General features: G+C 41.3%; 1 protein-coding gene across 1 annotated transcript in view; it reads right to left on the bottom strand.

Moving 5' to 3' along the window:
* Nucleotides 1–3,646: 3,646 nt before the first annotated feature.
* Nucleotides 3,647–11,536, bottom strand: part of LYZL4 (lysozyme like 4) — an 81,367-nt gene continuing 73,477 nt past the window's right edge. The window contains exons 8-9 of the mRNA XM_079114180.1: nucleotides 8,662–8,740; nucleotides 3,647–3,849 (exon numbers count right to left, since the gene is read on the bottom strand). Coding sequence (XP_078970306.1) covers nucleotides 3,780–3,849; nucleotides 8,662–8,740 — 149 coding nt within the window. The 3' untranslated portion in view covers nucleotides 3,647–3,779. The remainder of the gene's footprint in view (nucleotides 3,850–8,661; nucleotides 8,741–11,536) is intronic.

The raw sequence follows: 11,536 nt of genomic DNA, 5'->3' as shown, positions 1-11,536 counted from the left end.
ACTAAGATTTCATCTCACCCCAATTAGAATGGCGATTATTAAGAACATAAGCAACAATAGGTGTTGGCGAGGATGTGGGGAAAAAGGTACACTCATACATTGCTGGTGGGGTTGCAAACTAGTGCAGCCACTCTGGAAAGCAGTATGGAGATTCCTCAGAAAGCTTGGAATGGAACCACCATTTGACCCAGCTATCCCACTCCTTGGCCTATACCCAAAGGACTTAAAATCAGCATACTACGGAGATACAGCCACATCAATGTTCATAGCTGCTCAATTCACTATAGCCACATTGTGGAACCAACCCATATGCCCTTCAGTTGATGAATGGATAAAGAAACTGTGGTATATATAGACAATGGAATATTACTCCGCCATGAGGAATGACAAAATTATGTCATTCGCAGGCAAATGGATGAAATTGGAGGATATCATGCTAAGTGAGATAAGCCAATCTCAAAGAACTAAAGGACGAATGATCTCGCTGATAAGCGGATGAGGACATACGGGACGGGGTAGGAGGGATTAGGGTTAGGGTTAGGGTTAGGGCTAGGGTTAGGGATAAGGAGGGTGGTAAGAATGAGGAAGAAAGGATTGTATAGAGGGAAAAGAGGGGTGGGAGGGGAGGGGGGAAGGGAAAAAAATAACAAAATGAATCAAACAACATTGCCCTATGTAAATTTATGATTTTTAATTAAAATAAAAAACAAAAAAACTGGAGACCCTTCCAGCTAATGGATGGAACGAGAGTTAACACCAACATACCCCTTGGATTTAGAAGGGGTTATATATAAAAGAACTACAGGTTTTGAGGAGATACCCAGCCCATCTCCATCACTTACCAGCATGGAGTAAAGCCACATTCTGCAGCCCCTCCTAGACTGGATTTGCCCATCTGTATATAGTTATACTTCATATCCATCTTGTAAGGTTGTGGCAAAGTTTGGAAATATTGTAAGATCTCTGAGTGATATTTGTAAAATTGGAATGTGGTAGCTTCTGGTAATAGAAGTAAAATTAGCAGAAGTCATTGTTATTGGGATTTTTCTAATCTGGCTTTGGTCCTGCTACAAAGCAGACAAGGAGATGTGACTCTGGAGATGTGACGCTCATTGTCACAGCTAGCTCCAAAGGGTTTGAGAGGACAGCGCCACGCCAGGAGTTACCTTTGGGAAACCTTAGCGAGGTGGTGCCAATCAATACATTAACATTTGCTTTCTCCTCAAGCCTCACGCCCATGTTGACACAAGTGGCCATTAGAGGACAATGAGCAGTGGCAGAAGTAATGGGCTGGAAGGAGGCGGCAGCATGTTGGATTTGGCTCTTGAGAAGATAGTGTTTTAATCAATCGCAGGTTGACATTAACGTCTGGGTTGAAGTTGGGTTGAGATCAGGTGCCTTATCACTCCTGGGTCCACCCTCGGAACAGTGCAGATTCCGAGCTCAATAAAAACGTAAAAATGTTACCCTCCGGATCTCACAGGCTTCTCGCTGACCACCACAGGAAGTGCTGCCATTGGCGGGAATTTGACTGCGTGAATTGTGCCATGTGGGGAAATACGGCAGACCCTTTCCTCTAGACGGGAGAGAAAGCCATGAGGAACCGCTGGCTCCAGCTGACGGAGAGATCCCCAACTTGAGTAAAAGTTCTGCCCCTGAAACTATAACTTCTAACCACTTATCCTTTCTTCAAAGTGACCAAAATGCAAAGAGAGAGAAGGGCGGACTTGCTTCAGGTCCTGCCTGCCTGTAAGGCAGCGACTGCTCCCTAACTTATCTCGGATTGAAAAGAATAACAATAAATGGTTATTTACATTAAAATTTGCTCATGTAACAGGATACTGGGTGGTCATTAAAAATGGTACTGGTATCCCTGTTGTCACCCTGGAAATATTAGACCACAATATATTAAGAAAGGTATAAAGCTATTTAGCAGTGGCCCAGGTTTGTAAGGGGAAAATGTGCACATGCATGCACAGACAGGACAGACAGACACACACAGTTTACCTCTACCCATTCCTAAGTTAGGGTTCTCTCACCTTGGACTACATAAAAATGATGAGAACTTAAGTTTCCAGTATTTTCAATTCCCTTCTTTATGACTTTTGAGTTAACTCTCCAAGTTTTCTTCATTTAATATATCTTGTTTGTGTCATTTTTTAAATGTAAAAAAAAAAAAAAAAAAAAAAAATTTAAAGCGGCAGCCCCAAACAGGCACTATAGTACTTTGTAATGATTTAAAAAATGGCAACACCTATAAATATAACATAGGGAGAAGTCAATTAAAATAACGTATATTCTTATAATGGAATATTAACTGTCAGTACATTTTCATTTTAAAAACTCTATAACACCATGGCGAGGCAGATACTGCAGACAGACCCACTCAACACGCCAGTTCTTTCCTTCCTGTCCCAGGATTGGAAGGTTAAGGATTATGTTTTCCATAGCCCATCATGGCTTGGGTTCCACAGGTGACCTGAATCTGTTGAGTGGCTGTTTCTGCCGCTGCTGCGGTTGCTACCAGGACTCAACAGTTATGTCCAGAAAGCCCAGGCTGGTACCTGCTGCTCCATCCTGGGCAAGGAGTCTGTAAGCCATTCAGCTTCTGAAATAGACCCCTTTTTGCTTAAAATTAAAATACACATAGGAAGACACCTTGTTATCATAGTTTTCTTTCTAAAAAGTGAGGAAGAAAAGCCAGCACAGGGGCTGGGGTTGTGGCTCAGTCATACAGCATTCGCCTAGCATGTGTGAGGCACTGGGTTTGATTCTCAGCACCACATAAAAAATTAATAAATTAGTAAAGGCATTGTGTCCATCTACAACTAAAAAATATTAAAAAAAAAAAAAGGTGGGCACAGTGGTGCACATCTGTAATTCCAGTGGCTCGGGAAGCTGAGGCAGGAGGACTGCAAGTTCAAGGTCAATCTCAGCAACTTAGTGGGGTCCTGAGAAACTTAATGAGACCCTGCCTCAAAATAAGAAAAATTAAAATGACTGGGGATGTGGTTCAGTGGTTAAGTGCCCTTGGGTTCAATTCCTGGTATCAAAAAAAAGTGAGGAACCAAACCTCTCATTGTTCAAAAAGTATAAAAACCTTACACAGAAAAAAGATCAGAAGCCAATGCAAACAAACTGTAAGAGTGATTTTTTTTTGGGGGGGGGGGTACTGAAATCATGGGACAACTTTTCTCTTTTTTAATGTTTGTATTATTTAAAAATTTATCTAATATGTGTTATTTACAATTTCTAGAAACTTAATTTTAGAGGAAAAAAGCAACTATCACTTGATTTTCTTTGTAGAAGAACAAAGAGGATCTTGTGGTCTCCTCACTATGCCTGTGTGTCTGAGGGATGGGACAGGAGGCCCTGCCTACTCCAGTCTCTCTTCCTCTCTTCCGTGATTCCTGTTTTCTTCCACTGTGTCTGCTCTTCCTTTCTCTATTTAATATTGGTATCTGTGGACACATCTTGTTTCCCAGATAGTTTCCTTCCTCCGAATCCTCCGACTGAGATTAAATAATCAATCATGAAAATGGCAAATAGTGGTGATCACACTAAACATCATCCTAATGTACAAGAGGAGACCTTCAGCCCACATGGAGTAACAAACTTGGTTTATTCTGTATCCCACATCCCTGAATAAAGCAAACGTTTTCCCCCTTCCATCCAGAGCTGTCAAGTGGTGAGATGATAGCAGGATTAAGTGAAGCAGCAAACAGAGAAGGCACTTCTGACACAAGATGCGGCTTCTGAGTGTCGCAGGACCCCTGGAGCTACAGCTTGCACCCATCCAGCCATCGTGCCAGAGTATCAGAAAACTGGCAGTTCCGGGACCAGGTGGGCCTACCAAGAGGAAGTCAGGGAGAGTGGTCAGGAGGGTCTTCTTAAAATCAGTGCTCAGAGTCCCAGGGTTCCCCAGCCCAGCCCGTATACAGAGCTTGTCTCCGGAGACACCACACCCTCTAGTGATTCCCCTGTCCTGGAATCCATACCACCCCCACCTTGTACTTGAGCCCCACATGGTTTAGGGGGTCCTGAAATTCTCCCCAACCCTTCAAGGTAAGCATTGTTAGCTTCTCTGAAATGAACTTTGGAGAAGTTCTGTGACTTGTCACATGGTGTGTCCAGAACACTTGTCCTTGGACCAGGCCCCCTTTCACCTACTGTGCACCTGCTTCTGTCCTCAAATGCCTTTCAACTTCTCAATCCACCTAGGACAAAGGAGCTGAGTTCCTTCAATCTATTTTTCCTGGTGCCCCTAAGAGTTATTGCCTCCTTCTCTGTCCCTGTGCCAGCACCCAGCTCAGTCCTTCCACCCTTGCCTACAGGCTGAGGAGCTACCAGGTTAGCTGCAGGCCAGGCAGCTAACTCAGGCTCTATGGATCTTTCAGGGTAGAGGGTCCCATCCTGGAAGAAGGGACCACAACCCCTGCTCCCCACCATAGCTATAGAGAACAGCACAGAAAGTGCGTGTTCCCGCGCGCGCGCACACACACACACACACACACACACACACACACTCATTTTTCAGGAACACCAAGGGACAGACAGTGCCAAAGGGATTCCTGGGACACTGGGGTCTTGGTCCACTTGCTTCCCGTCTGCCCTGACCCTGAAGAGTGTGGCCCCATCTGAGCTTTGGTAAAGACCCTGCTGCCCCATAGCTTAATGAAAGGTCACCTCACCTGGAGCCTGAGCAAATAAGGACTCGACACACAAGCGAAGATGACTTTAGCTTATTAGCGCTTGCCCCAGAGGGTCAGCCACATTTGCCAATTAACTGGGAAGTCAAGGCCATGTATGAAAGGTATTTCAAGCACTCAGGAGATAGTTAACTTTAATAAGGGGATGTTCACTTTAATAGACAAGATATTCAATTAGTGGTGGGAATGGATTAATGAATAAATGGTGTTGAAACCAATGACTGGTCATTTTAAAAGCATAAAACTGGATCCCTACATTTTTATACCCAAATAAATTTCAGGAGAGTCCAAATTTTAAACATAAAAACAAAAATTATTAAAATTATTGTTTTAATTTAAAAGCACTTTCATATAGGGTTTATTTTGTTCAGCACCATTCTAATATAGAAGGAAACAGGACTCAATTTCTTTACAATCTTGAGTATGAAAGACTTTACTAAAGGAGATATCATATAAACCCAGATGCTGCAAAAGAAAAGATTGAGGGATTTAAGTCTGTGAAACTATAAAATTCAAGTGGGTGAAAATACTATAAACAAAGTCAAAATACAAATAACAAACCTGATGGTTCACACAAAGATGATGTCCCTAATTTACAGGACACTGGAAAGTGTGAATAAGAAGAAATTCAGAGGACACTTCCTTTGAAAACAACTAAATTTCATAAAAATGACATCCTCAATAAGATATGTCCAGACATGACCTCTGGGAAAAGCTAAAGATAGATTTTAAAAAACAAAGACAGCAGTTTGAATTTTAAAAAGAAGATGGATAAGTTAACACAGAATTGAGAAGAAACTAAAAATGGAATAACCCAAATTAGACATGTATTTGTGGCAAAAAAAAAAAAAAAATTTAACAAAGTAGAAATGGAAAGGAACACTCTCAATTTAACTAAGAATATTTCAGAAAACTTAAAGCATTGCATATAATGAATGACAAAATATGAACTTCTTCCTTGCGAGATTGGGAACAAGATAAGGATGTCAGTATCATCACGTCTATTTAGCATTTACTGGAGATCCCAGCAAAAGCAATAAGTCAAGAAAAAGAAAAGGTATTGTAGAGGCAAGTATGAAAGGTAAAGCAGTAAAACTTTTAGGAAAGAAAGGAGAATATCATCATGACCAAGAAATATCTATGACAATATGAACAAATACGTTGAGTGAAAGAATTGAGACATAGGCCCAACTATGTATATTTTAGAAGACTTTCTTATGCAAATATCTGGCAAAAGAGGAAATTAAGAGATGCAGTTAACCAACTAAAACAAATTTTAAAAATTAATTATAAAATCATCAAAATGTTAAAAAAGAAAAATAATGAAATATACAAAAACAATAAAAAAGAGATGCAGTTATTTTAGGCAACAAATATACAACAGTTAATTAATATACTGAACTGTAAAGACCTCTTTCAAATCAGTATGATGAGTTGAGTTTTAAAAAATAGGCAAAGAACAGGGACAGGAAAAAAAAATTTCAAAAGAATATCACTATTTAAGAAACATAGGAGGAAACAGTCTAATGGGATATCATAAATAGCAGAGGGGAAAAAAAAGATAAAACTCATTGTTATTCAACTTTCAAGCGACAAGGACTTTGTGATTGGAAAAGAGCACTTGCTAAACTCTTTATAGATATGTAAATTGGTACAAGCTTGCTGGAGAGTCATTTCACAATACACATTAAGAACCTTAAAAGTAGACTCCACTACAAGAGAATTAGGAAAACTATCCCAATTCACAATAGTCTCAAAAAAAATAAAATACTTGGGAATCAATCTAACAAAAGAGGTGAAAGACCTCTACAATGAAAACTACAGAATGCTAAAGAAAGAAATTGAAGAAAATCTTAGAAGATGGAAAGATCTTCCATGCTCTTGGATAGGCAGAATTAATATTGTCAAAATGACCATACTACCAAAAGTGTTATACAGATTTAATGTGATTCTTATTAAAATCCCAATGACATTCTTCATAGAACTAGAAAAAGCAATCATGAAATTCATTTGGAAAAATAAGAGACCCAAAACAGCCAGAGCAATCCTTAGCAAGAAAAGTGAAACAGGAGGCATCACAATACCAGACCTTCAACTATACTACAGAGCCATAGTAACAAAAATGGCATGGTATTGGCACCAAAATAGACACGTAGACCAATGGTACAAATTAGAAGACACAGACAAACCCACATAAATACTATTATCTAATACTAGACAAAGGTGCCAAAAACATACATTGAAGAAAAGATAGCCTATTCAACAAATGATGCTGGGAAAACTGTAAATCCATATAAAAAAAATGAAATTAAACCTCTCTCACCCTGCACAAAAATCAATTCAAAGTGGATCAAAGGTTTAGGCAGTAGAACAGAGACCCTATGCCTAACAGAAGAAAAAGTAGGCCCAAATCTTCATCATGTTGGCTTAGGACCTGACTTCCTTAACAAGACTCCCAAAACATAAGAAGTAAAATTAAGAATCAATAAATGGATGGATTCAAACTAAAAAGCTTCTTCTCAGCAAATGAAACAATCATTAACATGAAGAGAGAGCCTATGGAATGGGACAAAATCCTTGCCACACACACCTCAGATAGAACACTAATCTCCAGGATATATGAAGAACTCAAAATACTTAACACCCAAAAAGCAAATAACCCAATCAATAAATGGACTAAGGAACTGAACAGACACTTCACAGAAGAAGAAATACAATTAATCAACAAACATATGAAAAAATATTCATCATCTCTTGCAATTAAAGAAATGCAAATCAAAAACTAACATTTCATCTCACTCTGGTCAGAATGGCAATTATCAATAATACAAACAATAATAAGTGTTGGAGAGGATGTGGGGAAAAAGGTACACTCATACATTGCTGGTGGGACTTCAGATTGGTGCAACCACTTTGGAAAGCATTATGGAGATTCCTAAGAAAACTTGGAATGGAACCACCATTTGAGCTAGCTATCCCACTCCTCAGTTTATACCCAAAGGACTTAAAATCAACAAACTGTGGTGACACAGCCACATCAATGTTTCTAGTAGCTCAATTCACAATAGCTGAACTATGGAACCAACATAGATGCCCTTCAACAGATGAATGGATAAAGAAAATGTGGTACATACACACAATGGAATATTACTCAGCCTTAAAGAAGAATGAAAAGATGGCATTTGCAGGTAAAGAAGAATGAAAAGATGGCATTTGAGTTGGAGAACATCATGCTAATTGAAATAAGGCAATACCAAAAAACCAAAGACTGAATGTTGTCTCTGATAAGCAGATGCTGATCCATAAGGGGGTGGTAGGGAAAAATGAAAGAACTTTGGATGCAGAGGGAAGTGAGGGAAGGGTCAGGGCCGTGGGGATGGGAAGAACGGTAGAATGAGACAGACATTATTACCCTATATACATGGACGATTACACTACTGGTGTGACTCGGCTCCATGTACAGCCAGAGGAATGAGAAGTTATGCTCCATTTGTGTACGATGTGTCAAAATGCATTCTACTGTCATATATAACTAATGAGAATGAATTTTAAAAATGGAAAAAAACCTAAAACAATGATTTGTTTATTAAAAAAAGTATTACTTTTCCTAACAGTTATATGAAAAGGTCCATTTGTCAACCTCGGATGTATTCTGATTTTCAAAATTAAGCCTTATAAGGTAAAGAAAAAGAAATATACAGAGATTTATTTTAAGGATGCTCATCTTGGCATCCTATATGAACCCTAAACAAGATTTGGAAGGAAAAAAATATATATAACTCGAGGCAATTTATCTGATAATTACTTTCCTTCCTCCCGTGTCCTTTGCTCTGGGAACATGCGGCTACTTAATTTGAAACCACAGATGTGCGGTAGCCGAGATTTAGCTGAGATAAGACGGAAGAGGACGACGAGAGTCGTTAATTCAGCTATGTAAGGATCTGCCACTTACCACGCGCCCATTCCTTCTTTTCCTTTCACGATTTTCTTGGCACAATTAATCGTCTTCTTTAAATTCGGATTCAGTAACTCTGCAGAAGAAAATAAAGTGGAGTGGCATCACACCACCAGGTGACGGCCAGGGCAGAGTGACCTGGGGAAGGCAGAGAGGACTCACTAGAGAGGCTTCCGGATCATTCTAAGAATCAGTCCACCCCTAGATTTTTCTCAGGAAATACCAGAAGGTTGCAGGATGTCATCATTTTCTTAACCAAATCCACTGGTTTCTTTTTTGCTTGTAATTTTGACAATTTTTTCCATGAAAAATATACACATATGTCAGCTGTCCTATGAGAACCAGTGGAGATATGGTGGCCAGCATGGTGACTTATCCGCGCCCTCGCGGGACCCTAGGCCTGGAGCGGGGTGGAGTCAAAGGTGGCTGTCATACCCAGAGCTGGAATGAGGTGGGAGGCTCAGCTTGATGGGTGAGCAATGAACAGGGGCACGTGGTGCACAGTACACAGCAGGAGCCCTGGAGGGCCCAGGAAGGGTTATGGGACAATGTGACATCTAAAGGGTTAGGTAAGGAAAGGGGATTAAGGGAGTCACCAGAGGAAAATTGTTCCAGGCACAGGAAACAGTACGTGAGAGGGACCCGCAATGCCTCTGAGAAACTAACCTGCCTATGCAGCGAGTCCTCCCACTTGCGACTATGGCATTGCCCGTCTTCTTGCCCACCCTATAGTCTCTCCTTTCCCTGAGCCAGGCTCATTGATCTTCCTTAACATCACTTCAGTGCCTCCTAGTTGACTGTCACCAGAACCCCAAGCCCCCGGCTTAGTCCCGTGGTGCCCAGCACCCTGCTCCACGCCACAGTCTTATCCCATCACTTTACACAGCCCCAGGTTCAGGACAGGCTGAGGGTGGGAGACTGACAGTGGCCTTCAGGAGTGGCTTCCACCCAGGAGACCCACAGCTTCGGACTCCTGCCCCTTGTTCAGCTCATCTCCCAACCCAGATCTGCTCAGCTCAAACTACAGTCCTCAAAAGTCTCCCTGGCCCAGCTAGCCCCTGCCAGTTCCCCTCTTCTGAATGACAAGCCCCCTTTGTCAACCCTTGCCTGTGGCATACAAACAGGCAGACACACTCCCTAATCTCAACTACCTTGTCCATTCTTTGAACAAAGGGAAGGCGTGTTACCAAGCCCCGCACCATGGCCGTGCCAGAAACGGGACTTGGCACTTGACACTCACTGAAACTCCTAAGAGCTTCGTGAGGTGTTTTTACCATCATCTCTGTCTCACAGACGACTGATGCTCAAATCACACAACTCTAAGAGGTGGAGCCAACCTTCTGCATGACCTCAAAGCTGGTGATCCTCCTGTCCCCACCATCCTGCAGGCACATGGCTCCTTTGAACTGCCTGGCACAGTGCTCAGCACAGGCTCTCCTACCACTAGATGGTGACTCGCTTGCTTGTGAATCCTATTGGCTGTGGTTATAAATTCCCGGGAAAACTCTTCCCTCTCTGTCTAGAGTGTCCTCACTTCCAAGACTTGCCCCTGATGGTGCAGCCATCTGGCTTCGTGACCTTGTATGGAGGTCTCCAATGAAGCTCCTCACCTGGCTCAGGCCCCGTCTGCACAGTGACCACTAAACCTATGCTTTAGGCCACACAGAATCTGCTGATGCTTCTAGGATCCTTATCTGCTTCCGTCCCCACTTAGGGGGTCTGAATTCTTGCTCCCTTGAGATTTCTCTTACTTTTTTGTCAATATAACCAGGTAAGAGACCCCCCCCCTTTTTTTACATCTATCTGATGGGAGGGTTTCTCAAAATATATAGTCCACCCTATAGTCATCACAACATCCAGTCCCACCTCTCTTACAGATGGTAGGTTTTTCCCATTGAGTTCTGATTACACACACACACACACACACACACACACACACACACACATTTCTTCTTATGAGATATAAGTTGTGGAGCTGCTGCGTTTCTCTTTTTTCCCTTCACTACAGGAAGCTTAGGATGACTTCAAACTCTCCATTCCTGGTGTTCATCACAGTAATTAAGCTATGCTTTTTTAAAAAAAATTTGTTCTATTGTTCCAATTAGTTGTACATGATAGTAGAATGCATTTGTACATTTTGATAGATCATGCATAGGGTATGATCTCATTTTTCTGATTATACATATTGCAGAATCACATGGGTCATGCAGTCATACATGTACATAAGGTAATAATGTCTGCTTCACTCTATCCTTCCTTCCCCCATACCCCTTCCCCTCCCTTTACTCCCCCCTACCTAATCTAAAGTAACTCTATTCTTCCCTATTCCCCCTGCCCTTATTGTGAATTAGCATCTGCATGTCAGAGAAAACATTTGGCCTTTGGTTTTTTCAGTTTGGCTTATTTCACTTAGCATGATATTCTCTAACTCCATCCATTTACTAGCAAATGCCAGAATTTCATTCTTCTTTAAAGTTGAGTGATATTTCATTGTGTATATATGTGTGTATACATATATACACACATATATACACACATATACACATATATACACACCACATTTTTCTTTATCCATTCATCTGTGGAAGGGCTTTTAACGTGTATGTCTCCCCAGTGACACAGATTGTTTCATTCGCTATGAGCCCTTCGTGACATTTTACATATGTTATCCCACTGAATGTTCACAGCAACCCTAAGAGGAAGTTCATGTTGTCCCACTTCATAGATGAAGAGGTTCTCGGAAGCCACTTACACAGTTCACATAGCTCATCGTGAGCACAGCTGGGTTTCCCAGGGCTTCCTGCAAGGTTCCTGTGCCTCTTGTAGTCCTGCCTGTCCTTGAATACAGTGACTATCTTACTCCTCTCTGAAG

This window comes from Sciurus vulgaris, assembly GCF_902686455.1.
Source record: "Sciurus vulgaris genome assembly, chromosome: 16".
NCBI lineage: Eukaryota > Metazoa > Chordata > Mammalia > Rodentia > Sciuridae > Sciurus > Sciurus vulgaris.
This window is presented reverse-complemented; position numbering and strand designations above follow the sequence as displayed.